A 12,000-nucleotide genomic window follows, 5' to 3' on the forward strand; every position below is an offset into this window, starting at 1 on the left:
GTGGGGGGGTCTTTGCTTCACAAAGTGAGTGGGTGCAAATAGAGTCCGAGCTGTGCTCTCTTCCTCACTGCTGCCTCGCTGTCCAGAGCTTCACAGAAAGTAAATCTCTAATATTTTAACACCGGCTAAGAAGTATTTTGTACACATTCTTACCCAATTCATGTCCTTTTATTCTAAAGGAAATTAAAATAGTACATATTGTGCTCCTCCACATATAATTCACACACATAATTCATACAGCTTTACATATACTTTTATACTTAATTTAGATTGTAAGAACGTATGTGCACCGAAACGGGATCAGAATTTGTTGTTTTCGTTTCGCAGTCCAAATGAAACTGTTGGGGCTTTAAGTGTCTCCTGCCAAGGAGACTAAACAAGGAGTGAAGACAAATGGCGTTGGAGTTGTGGTGGTTTCTGAGGGAACTCTGCAGACTTGCCAAAGTGGACCGAGGAAAGGAGCACAGCCTTTTGATGCCTCAGTGCACGACTGAAGTTCTATGCAATTTAGCTGGCCTTATTTTTGGACTTCACCCTTCCTTGTTTCTCTTCCAACCAATACGATAAGCCTTTTCAGCAAAGCAGGTGTTTTCTATGTATCATTTTCATAACTCTTTTTTGTGTGTGTATGAGTGTGAACAATAATCTTAGTATGGGACGTTCTTTTTTTCATGGACATCGACATTAAAAAACTGGAACAGTCCCCCCTCAACAAGAGACTGCTACCTTCATTTATGATTTGCGACTGAAACAGACGGTGCGTTGTTTTGATTCTGATGGACTTTACCGAGGAAACATTGTTCTCGTCTTGTGCAGATTATTTTGTGCACATCAAGACATTTGATTTTAAATTCCAATATTTTTGTGAAAGAAATCGAAGTAAAGTTATCAAAACCAAACAATTCCCTCCAAAGTTTTAAGAAAAACCAAAAGATGCATTTTCGAAAAAAGTTTCCCAACTTCATGGATGACATCGGGTGTTTTTTAATGAGCTTGTCACCTGCTGTCCTGCAGGGGTCTCTGTTCCAGATGGGTTGCACATCCTGCTTTGTCTCTTCTGAATCGAGGCTTGAAGTGTCAGACGACATAGAGGGCTGTCGGCATGTGATCGTATACCCCAGAGGCCTTTTAGTTCATGTTAAGTCTCTTTACATCTGATTGAGATGTCTCACAATTTCGCTTTTCTGTGCTCTCGCTGGATTAGCGTGGAAGGCGACCGGCGCATGGGGTCAGAGGTGATCTTTTTATCACCTCTTTGTATTATAATGTATGTACGGTTTTGCTGGATCAAAGATGAATTGAGTGCTACTTCTATCTTGAAGTTTTATAGAAGCAAAATGTTAAAATTCAGGCCTTTTGTTATTTCAGCATGTTTGTGTGGAGAAAGGAGTTTTGGGTCTTTCTTTTATTATAACATCATTTTGTTTTACTCAATAGCTGCAATGCAGACTGTGCGTCGATCCTAATCATTAGTTAATTGTATTTGTGGCATAACATGTATTTTTCACTGTTTTGTAATCATTCTATGTTCACCAAAATGTGTGTTATTGTCGCCATATTCTGCTTTTATTAATTTTGCAGGACTATGAAACTAGTTGTTATGGTCACGTGAAGACCAGATCAGATCACAGATAATACAAAACAATTATATAAAGTTGAGGAACTGTTTTACTCACAGACCTCCTTCATATCATTTGATGTTTGATGTAAAACCAGCCTGAAGTAACATAAGAGCCATTCTTTTATTGGTACTGTCCTTGGTATCGACATCAAAGGCTTTATTTATTCATTGACAGGCTGTCACGAGCAAAAGCCTAAGAACACAGTTTGCTCACTGTGGCCTACACCACACCACCGGCACACTAACCAGCCAACCAAAGCAAAGTGTACAGTAACATGACAAAGATGGACATCAAGCTACGAACTACTAACTCTGGTAGTGTTAGTGCATGCCCACCACCACCTTACATGTTGAGTTTGCAGATATTTACCAGTTTCTTTTCAAAGATTATTGCAAACCACGAGACATTACATAACGTGTATGTTGGAGTAAGTAAAATCCAAACGACAACCAGTTGGTAAAACTGTAGCAACCCTCCTTAATGAATGTAGTGTGATCGGAGGCATCCTCTAAAGACCGTACAGATAAAAGCTGAGCAACACAAATGTAGCAGTTCAAATCCAGGGATATATGGAGTGCTGTTATTGGAGACCAAGGTATATTTGGATTTCCTAAACGGGTTCTTACAGTACGTGTGACCTAGATGTATGTACATTAGGTCCAGGGGGAAGTGAATATTTCATACTAAAAAGGGTTTTATAGGATTGTTTTGTATCAGTGTGGCAATGGGATTAAATGGTTGTGTTAACTGTTGTCGACATACAGTAAGAGGTATTCATAGACATATTATCTCTTCTGTGTTAATTGTCATTATTTCTAATATTTAATGTCATAAACATGAATGGGAGATAAACGGTGCAGCAATACTTGTGGCCATATTTCGGTGAAATCCCCTGTATTGGATACTGGTGTTTATGTTCCATTTGCATCACAGGAAGCTTGTTGTGTTCATTTTAAGTGTTTAATCGCTCTGCTTTAATTGTATTACTTTTCTCTTAGATTTTATAATATTATTTTAAACTGATACAATTTATTCACGTGGGTCTGCGGAAGATGGTTTAAAAATTCTGAATGTACTCAATTGATATTGGGGGGAAATAAAATGATGGATTGGATAGAAATCAACACTCATTTGTTTCTTTTGTTCCACTCAAAACAAAAACAAAAATATTTTAAAGAGTAGAAAGTCTTTGTTTGTATAGTTGATTGTTGTACATGTAACATACGTCAAACTCAGATTACAACCATTAGTAAAATTGATATATGAAGTTTATTATTACTAACATGTACAGTACTTGCTGTTGTCAAAGTGATGTATATAGTAGTAGTTTTTTAATGTATGTTACTGAAATCAATAGTAGAGGCACATTTTGTTACTACTTTGGTCTAAAGCTTACCAGTAGGCCTTTCTCCCAGCATGCATTAGAACTCGTCACAGTTTTAATCGTTTAAATCTTTAAAATGTAATTTGTTCAAATAAGTGGTGAAAGACAATACATAGAAAACAGGATATTTATTTCATAATGTAAAACATGTGATTTTAAAATGGTAAGAAATATTTCATGCCATATAAAGAACATACAACTAATTAAAAACAACATAAATCAGTATTTTTATTCTAAACAAATTACAATATTCTGTTCCCAAACATAGAGAATGATCTTACTTAAAATGTTTAATAGTTAAACCCTCTGGTTCAATGTTTATGATTTCATCTCTTCAAGTTAGCCAGAAGAAGCAGCAATAAAGTAGAGGGACGGTGGTTTTCATGTTAAATAATCCAATACCAGCAAACAAGCTCACACTAGTTAAGCGGCATAATAGCGGTGTTGACTCCTTATGTATTGACCTCTTATTCTTCTCTTTTCTCTCTATACTGACCTCTCTTTCAATTTCATCTCTCTACCTCAAAGAACACGATTCTTTTAGCCACGTCCTCCTCGCTGTATTTCTCTTGTAGCTGCTGTCGGACGACGGGATCAGTCGAGAACAAAAGACCATCGTCACAGCGATTCCAAACTGGTCCTGAAACGGAGGAGGGATTCAAAAGCTGCTCCCGAGCAGCAGAGAAGTCTCCGCTGGTCCTCAACAGGGCTTTGGTCACACTGACTAAATCCTGAAACCAAAATAATTAGAGATTAGAAACACCAAATAAAACATAACCAAGAATAAAGAGCATCTGTAAGGGGCGTCTACTGCACCACAGTCCTCACCTGGTTCGTCTGGTTCATCAGCGCTTTGATTTCCTGCTTGTCCTCTTCCAACTGGACCTGAGTCAGTGAAAGTGTTGCGTCTTTGTTGACGGTTGACTGTGGTTTGGACAAAGCTACTGGATTATCACCAATAATGGACTGAGAGTCCTCCTGAGATTCACTGTCAAATATGAAGAGGTGGGCCTTGGAGTCTGCATTGACGGCCCCATTGGCCGCAGGTTCAGGACAGCCTGTCTTAGGCAGGGACGTGCTGGAGGAGGCCTCGGCCACCTGCATGTTCTCCTGGGGGCGGGGTCCATGTTCAGGGTTGGCCGGCGTGGAAACAACATCTGCAGCTGTGTCTGGGGTTGGGGGTGGAGGCTCGGTTGATGTGGGGGGCACCGTGGCCGTTTCAGTCAGCTTCTGGAGATCTAGACTTCCATCTTCTTCAGACTTAGAGATGGGAACATAAGAGTTGAAATATTTAAAGAACAACTCAGGATTTTTCCATGTGAAAAACATACAGTCCCTTGAGGAAGCCTTTGTGTTCAACCAAAAGAATGTGGGTTATATTTGTGGAGGTGAACGGTTGAGCAGATTGTTTTCAGCGATGAAGAAAAATAAAATAGCTACTAGAGCTGAAATCATTTGATGAATCTGAAACCTTTTTGACAAGCAATTATCCATCCATTTAACACAGCACATTTATAGATATTAGATTCTCTGTTGTATTACCTCACTTCCATCTTCAAACTCCTTTGTAGCCATTTCTAGAATCCCCAACTTTCTCTTTTCTTTCTTCTTCGCTCCTTTCTTTGGCACTGAATTAGACTCTGTATCGGCTAAACAGTGACGACGGTAGAGAGAGCAGACGAGAGGTCATTTCAATCGGCCTGTGGTTTAACATTTAATTAAAGTATGTTGCATTTAAGCTCGTAAACATGAAGATGCCTTCTGTGTGCGTTTCGTCTCTGATGGAGTTACAACAAACCTGCTTGTGCGGTTTCAGGGATGGCAGCCGGACTTTCTGCCACACTCGTCCCTCTGGCTCTCTTAGAAGGCGGCTGGTCGTCTGTTGTGTCCGTCTGAAGATCGGACCTATTGGCAGATTTAGTTTTCTTTGAGGGCTGAGGAGATAATGATAGTCGCCTTGGAGAAGTTTTTGATGATCTGAGTTTTTTGCCGTACGGTTCAGGCGATGAAGACGCGTCGACCAGAAGCTGCCTCCGCGTTAATTGACGCTGTCGTTGCTCCGGCTTGGGGGAGGCGTTCTGCTTCTCTTTGGGCTTTTTCTGAGGGGAGGTGTCAGGCAGAAACTCGGGCTCAGCTGAAGGAGAATCCTCTGGCACACTTGACACACTGACAATGATTGTTTGTGGTTCTTTCGTTTCCGATTCTGCACTCTCAGCTGAAACGGGTTGGGCATCTGTCTGTGCGTCCAAGCAAGAACCCTCTGGTTGGGGGGAGCTACATGTTTCAGCTTCTACAGGCTCTACCTCTGTGCTTTCAGCTGGTTGTTTATCTGTCTGTGGGTCCACATGTTGCACTTCCTCTTGGGGAGGGATGGATGCTTGAGTTTCGACAACTTCTGTTTCTCTGCTTTCAGATGGAGTGGACTGGGCACCTATCTGTGGAGACACCAAATCTGTCATGTTCAGTTCCTTTGAAAATATTAATAAATCACATGCAAACTTACAGTACAATACTTTAACAGTGGTGATGGTTTCGGGCAGTGAGTTCTGGTTAGTACCTGTTCTAGGTCCGTTTCGGTTGAATGTGTCTGAGGAGAAAGAGAGTCGTCTGCACTGGACTTTTTGTTAACATCTGTCTCTTGATTTTCTTCTACCTAGGGGAAGAAGGAGAAGACACTTTGGGCTTCATGTCCATAAGATATGCAAATATGAGTCGTTTGGAAGTATTCTAAAGATGAATTTATAAGTCGATAGAAAGTATGTGAATGTAGTTTGAAAGATGTATTTACATTGCTGTCATGTTACTTAGAAAAATGAAAGCAACAGTGTCTACAGTTGGTAAATTCAGTTTGGTGCCACCCAGTGGTAGTATTAAAAATACACTCGATTGTCATGATCAATGGTCCCCAAACTAAGGCCCGCGGGCCGGACACGGCCCGCCTCCACATTTGGCCCGGCCCCCTGAACAATACCAGAGATGCATTATGATTTTTTATTCTGTCTGTTTAGGCACCCCTGCGATCGTCACACTTTTTCTGTTACAAACTGACCTCAGCCCCCATCAGAGAAGGGAAAAATGATGTGGCCCTCACAGGAAAAAGTTTGGGGACCCCTTGCCATATTAATATTATCTCGATTGACTTTTTACTGTATAGAATTTTTCATATCTTGACAGCAGACACCTAAAACACAACTTTGGATAACCAACATATGGAGGCATGTCTAGTAAAAGCTAAATAACATAAAACCAATGTTAATAACTCCATTACTTGGGACACACTGGCACAAAAAAAGGTGTATTATATTTTGTGCACATACATCCCTGGGATATAATACAATTCAATACAAATATCGTCGCAAAATATAAAAGCACATAAATAAATGGTGAATAGTTGCAGGATTGTAGTTTGGAACTGGTTTAGAGGCAATTGTCCAGTTGCACTATAATCGGTGCCTCTCAACAGATAACATATATGACATAATACCTTTCAGGTTCATTACCTTGGTCTCGCTCTCGGCTGCGTCTGTGTTTTCCTCTGTTGTTGCCACCTCCACAACCTCTGGATATCTCTTTGCCAGTGGCACTTGATAATGGTATTTCATTGACTGCCAGCTGTGCGTGGTCACGCGCTCCTCCTCCATAATTTTCCAAAGCCGGGTTCCCTTAGTCTCTGTTTTGTGCTTGCTGACATAAGTCAAAATGGCAGCATCCTCTTCAGTGGTGTAGGCAACCCTTCCTGATCATAATAAAAGAATGACAGGAACTATAAACATCAGATTTTAAAAAACAGAGTAACATTGAGTCCCAATGTAATGATACATTGTACAGCTAATAAAAAAACATTTTGGTGTTTTCATCATACCTCCATAGTTTACAGTTGAGATTTGTTTGTTATTGTTTGGTCGAGGAGACTGTCTCAGGACCACTTCAGGTTGTAACCTATAGTCCTCTAAGTCCAGCTGTTCATCCTTCTCAATACAGTCAAGGATGTACTGGGTGGACACGTACCTGAGGAAACAGCCACTTCATTTCAGTGCTCTGAATGTTATTTACACAGTGACAACGTTTGCTAAATTCAATCATCTAGCTGATCACATATATCTAGATACATGGCAATGTGTCAGCTCACTATGCCAATATAAAATGCTGTGTCATTAAATAATAACATGAGCAAAATGTAATGTAGAAAAAACATTTTAAAATATATTTTATTACATTTTCCCAGTAACAGTACTAAAGTTCCTCCTAACAAAGCAAAATGTGGTGTAATTTTCTAATAAGGGTAGGCATTATGTTAATAAGCCTTGGAGGACTGGTAACGCACAAACAGCAGCTACTGTATGAGAGAGACTTTGCAAACCTCAAGTGTATCTTATTTACAGCTATTATAGGTAATAATTGAACATGAATGTGCTGAGAAGACTAAATGTCAAAATATGACATAACATTGGTAAATATGATCATGTAAACCACGCAACGGTTCTGCGTGGTTTCCTTTCATCAACTGAATAGGCGAGACAGCGTTTCTCCTGACATGCACACGTTCTAATGGCGTCCAGGTCCAGTACCTACCAGTGAGCCCTATTTTCAGGAATAATGCCTCTTTCCTCTGGGGGTATAAGCAGGATGGCTCCTGGCTGCTGCACATTGTTCAACACCCCTGCCCCAGCTGTGATGAGGGGCTGGAGCTTGCTTTTCACAGGACCCGGTGGCAGGAAGAAAGACATGGGCTCACCGTCCACAGTCATGAACAGAACTGGGTTGACGTTCGGTGTCGCCACATCCTGCTTGTTGGACTGCATGGTCAACATGTCTCACCTGGTGGAACAGAGCGGATTATAGAAAAGACCGCAACAAATCTTAAATATCAACGGTGTTATAATGTAACCTAATAAAAGTTATGCGCACAAACGTTTAAGTACCATCAGAAACTGTAACTAAAGCAAAAACAACCTTGTATATGGTGGTTTAACATATAACAGCTCATGCTGTATTTCTAGTTCTGACAAGAGCTGCTTTTCTTCTGTCGGCTATATAGCAATTTTAGAGGGTGCAGTCTGTGATGCGTTTGTACGTCAGTGTGCTGCATGATGCTGAAAAGTATACCGAAATCATATTTATGAACATTGTCAATGCGAGAAACCCATAAACAAAATAAAAGGTTTCCATTGATTGTAACTAAGCTAAGTCCGATTAAGCACGACTATCTTTAACGTAACCCTTTTAAGTTTGGAAAGTTGCAGCCTAAGTATGACATTATTATTGCATACAACTGAAACATTGCTTGCAGTAGATATTTAAGTATAAACTTGCCATGTAGCGTTTGTAGATGTACAAAGAATCGCGTTAGTTTCTTTACGACCTGCTCGATCGTCCGTTTCCCGCGCCGCGACCAAAATACTAAACATACCCTACTTCCGGGTTTTCTTCTTCTACGCCGGCGGAATGCACAGTTGCAGTCGCATTACCACCCCCACTGTTTGTATCCACAATCTACCGAATTTTTATTAAATGAAACAATTTATTGTATTGAGACATTTCAAACTTATTTGACATTTGTGTGATGCTATTTTTACCCTATTTGTTCAAGTCTGTCTGGTAAAGACACAGGTCAGCACTTCACAGTGACTGCGGTAGCTACAGATAACTAACTGTATAGAGTGAAAGAGATTACCTGAGCTGAAACCTAACATATTCACCCTCTCGAAAGGAAGAAGAGGAACCAGAGTTTAAAAAGAGTGATGTAAAATGACCTTTTTCATTTTGACCTGTCATAGTAGGACAAGGGGCTGCAAGGTGGTGTGTGTCGTTCGTGGCAAGCACTGTCGCCTCACAGTTCAATTCCCGGTCGGGGCGGTCCTTCTCTGTGGAGTTTGCGTGTTCTCCCCGTGGCAGCGTGGGTTCCCTCCGGGTTCTTCGGCTTCCTCCCACAGTCCATAGACATGCAGCTCAGGTTAACTGATCTCCAAAATTGTTGCTTAACATTTATTTAAGTGATGACATGCGCACATAGCTTGTGATCGGATGTTGTGAAGTCTTATACAAACAACACTGATTTGATTGGCATTGTTAGACAAAACACTGATTCTCAAAGACTGAAAAGCAATAACTAACTTTTTATTTAAAACGTTGTCGCACAAATAAATTCACATGCAGAAAACAAAGAAAAAATAACTGTCTCTCTGAACATGTTGGGCACTTCACTGCTACATTTTGCCACAAAGTGAATGTTGTTAAGTCCCCTTTATACTTTTGTGTAAAATGAATAACAGCACAGTATTGTAAATATGGTCTCTTTAAAAAAAAAGAAGAAGAAGTGCCCTACAGATTAGCTCACCAAATCAACATTTCCTCACACTATTACTCACTTTGAGAAACCCGGAGTCCAGGTTTAACTTCTTTTTTGTTTAGCGAAGAAATAATGGAAGGAATTGGACTGCAGGGCCTGTATCACCAACCTTGTATCTTTCAAAGTCCTGACAGATACGTTATTGTTATTGGCCTATATTGTTCCTCTCCCTCTTCCACTCAACCAGCTGAAACAATACAACAGCAACTAAGTTGCTGCAACTCCTCCAAGTCAATGCATATTTGTGGAGAATCAGTAAATATTGATGTGTAAATATTCACTCATGCAAGCTGATTGTTATCCATACTCAACCTGAACCTCTGGCCTGAATCAACCATCTCATTCCTTAACCGCCATCACACCTCAGGACTGTGTTCATATCAGCTCATTTCAGACAGAGGATGCGAGACAAGGTCACCACAGTAACACAGTGTGGTTTGGTTTGGCTCAGGCGAAGGAAAATGTCCCAACTGCGAGGTTCAGTAGTTGTATCCCTCCTTTAGGGGGAGATGTTATACTACAAAACACCAGTGCTGGCTGTCAAAACAGAGTATTATTGATAACTTTAGTTCAGAATAATAGGTTATTTTTTGTAGTGTATCCCAAATAAAGTGAACTGTAAAGACTGTGCAGTCAATTGCATCTATTTGCAGAGTTAGCATGTGTAAACAGACTTCATAACTGATGCTTCTGGAGACGATCAAGACTCCTGTTCCAGTGTGTTTTCACTTTGTGATCCTCCCTTCTGATGTGCTGCTTCAGTGGAACTAGGCTAAGGGGAAGCAGATCACCCTGAACCACTGGAAGGTTTCAGTTGAATTATCGCCATTTAGAGCAGCATTGCTACTGATGATAGCCAGACAAACTAAAACAAAAAGGAACAGAGCTGTTTCTGTCGTACAAAATGACACGACACTTTGATAAACAAAGATAGTGACAATCTGGTGCAGGCAGCATTTTTTATGTTCTTATCCAGCGTTAGATTTGAACATTGATGCCACTCTCACATTTGTCCTTTAAATATGAGGCCCGGAGACAGTAGGCGGTTAGCTTAGCTTAGCATAAAAACTGGAAACAGGGGGGACACTTTGCATCTCTTAAGCTCACCTAGTAACATCTTTCGTTTGATATGTTACAAAAAAACAAACAAAAAGGTAGATGGGTTTTGTTATCTTGACAGAGCCAGGTTAGCTGTTTCCCTCTGTTTACAGTCTTTATGCTAAGCTAAGCTAAGATAACTGTCACCAACGCTATTGGCCGGCACACGGTCTTGAGCTGTGGGGTAGATAGATACAGGGCTCTCAAGTCTCACGCATTGAGCGTGAGACTCACGCAATTCGGTCTCATCTCACGCACTCCCGCCACACATCAAATTCCTCACGCTGAAAAAACCTCTCGGCTATTTAATGCTTGAATGCAGGGGTGCTCAATACGCCGATCGATTGTTCCGCTGCAGAGCTCCGACGCTGGTCTGCGCGCATTGGGATGGAGCAAAAAAATAGTCACTAGCACCCCCCCGTCAACAACTCTTTTCGGCTCGATGCCGGCGCGCGCAACGGTCAGCTGTATCGGGTGCTGATGGAAATCTCACGCTTGCCTGTCTTCAAAACTTGAGAGCCCTGTAGATAGATAGATATATACTTTATTAATCCCCAAGGGGAAATTTGTCAATTTGTCAATTTGTATGACACTTGTACAGTATACTTGGAGCTGAAATATGAGAAGGTTACAGCAGTCTGCACTAGAAATAAAGGGATAATGGCCCTTTATTTGTTTATGGTCTTTTAATGATCTTTTCAGCATTTACAAATTGTAATTCTTATACCTATTAAGCAAATTAAATGACACCCTCCTTGAGCCAGCCTCAGTGAAACCTTTACTGCACTTGTGTCGTACACAATGACATGTCTTCTTATTTAACCCTCCTCCACCATCGCCTGACTGGCTTCAGATGTAGGTACTGGCATAATGATTTAAAAAATGTCATAGCAGGCGTGTCTGTTCACATTTAAAGAATTACTGAGAGACTAAAAATATATACAATTCAGTGTACGAAACAAATCAGGAATGATATGCAGCATGTTCACCAGCAATGAACTTGGAAAGAAGCCAACTGATGAAAATCAGATTAAACACAAGTATTTCCAGAGAGTTAAATTCGTTTTACAGTGGCATGTGTATCACTTCAGAAACAAGGCTTGTTCAAGGACCCACATACATATCAGGTATCACACCCTAGTGGGAGTAAAATTCCTTTCTGATACTAAAACAAAAGAGACTAAAAAAGTGAAGCTGCTGTTTTTAAAGGAGCTCAAACAAAAACAAAATGTCCTTGTGTAAATCACAGTCGCTATCTTTGGACTTGGCTCTGTGCAGAAAGACAACTGAAGAAATATACTTTATAAAAATTACTTGGCAGATTACTTCAGGAATCTTGGCAGGGCTTGGTCTGCAGAGACCCACCGTAACAAAGTGAGGATATGCTGACTCGACATAAAGAACACATTTAATTACCATCATCATCAACCACCCAAGGGGACTATCCGGGCCAGAGTTAGAAAACCCCTTCCCCCATCATCTGCCAACTCAAAGACTTATTTTTAGGGGCCATATTCTCTTCAATCTGCTATAGTCTCACAGCCTAA

General features: G+C 40.7%; 1 protein-coding gene across 2 annotated transcripts; it reads right to left on the reverse strand.

Moving 5' to 3' along the window:
- Positions 1-3,119: 3,119 nt before the first annotated feature.
- Positions 3,120-8,382, reverse strand: terf2ip (telomeric repeat binding factor 2, interacting protein). 2 transcript variants are annotated; one of them, XM_056438484.1, is made up of 10 exons: positions 8,320-8,382; positions 7,579-7,824; positions 6,869-7,014; positions 6,507-6,742; positions 5,564-5,659; positions 5,002-5,441; positions 4,805-4,911; positions 4,549-4,655; positions 3,835-4,266; positions 3,120-3,737 (listed from the first exon to the last, which is right to left on the reverse strand). In XM_056438484.1, exons 2-10 carry the CDS (start codon positions 7,815-7,817, stop codon positions 3,516-3,518), a joined length of 2,025 nt encoding a protein of 674 aa, XP_056294459.1. In that variant the 5' UTR covers positions 7,818-7,824; positions 8,320-8,382; the 3' UTR covers positions 3,120-3,515. The 2 variants fall into 2 exon arrangements, with proteins under 2 accessions (XP_056294459.1, XP_056294457.1); XM_056438482.1 differs by having other exon boundaries at positions 4,805-5,441.
- Positions 8,383-12,000: the final 3,618 nt, after the last annotated feature.

This window comes from Pseudoliparis swirei, chromosome 18, assembly GCF_029220125.1.
Source record: "Pseudoliparis swirei isolate HS2019 ecotype Mariana Trench chromosome 18, NWPU_hadal_v1, whole genome shotgun sequence".
NCBI classification, from domain to species: domain Eukaryota; kingdom Metazoa; phylum Chordata; class Actinopteri; order Perciformes; family Liparidae; genus Pseudoliparis; species Pseudoliparis swirei.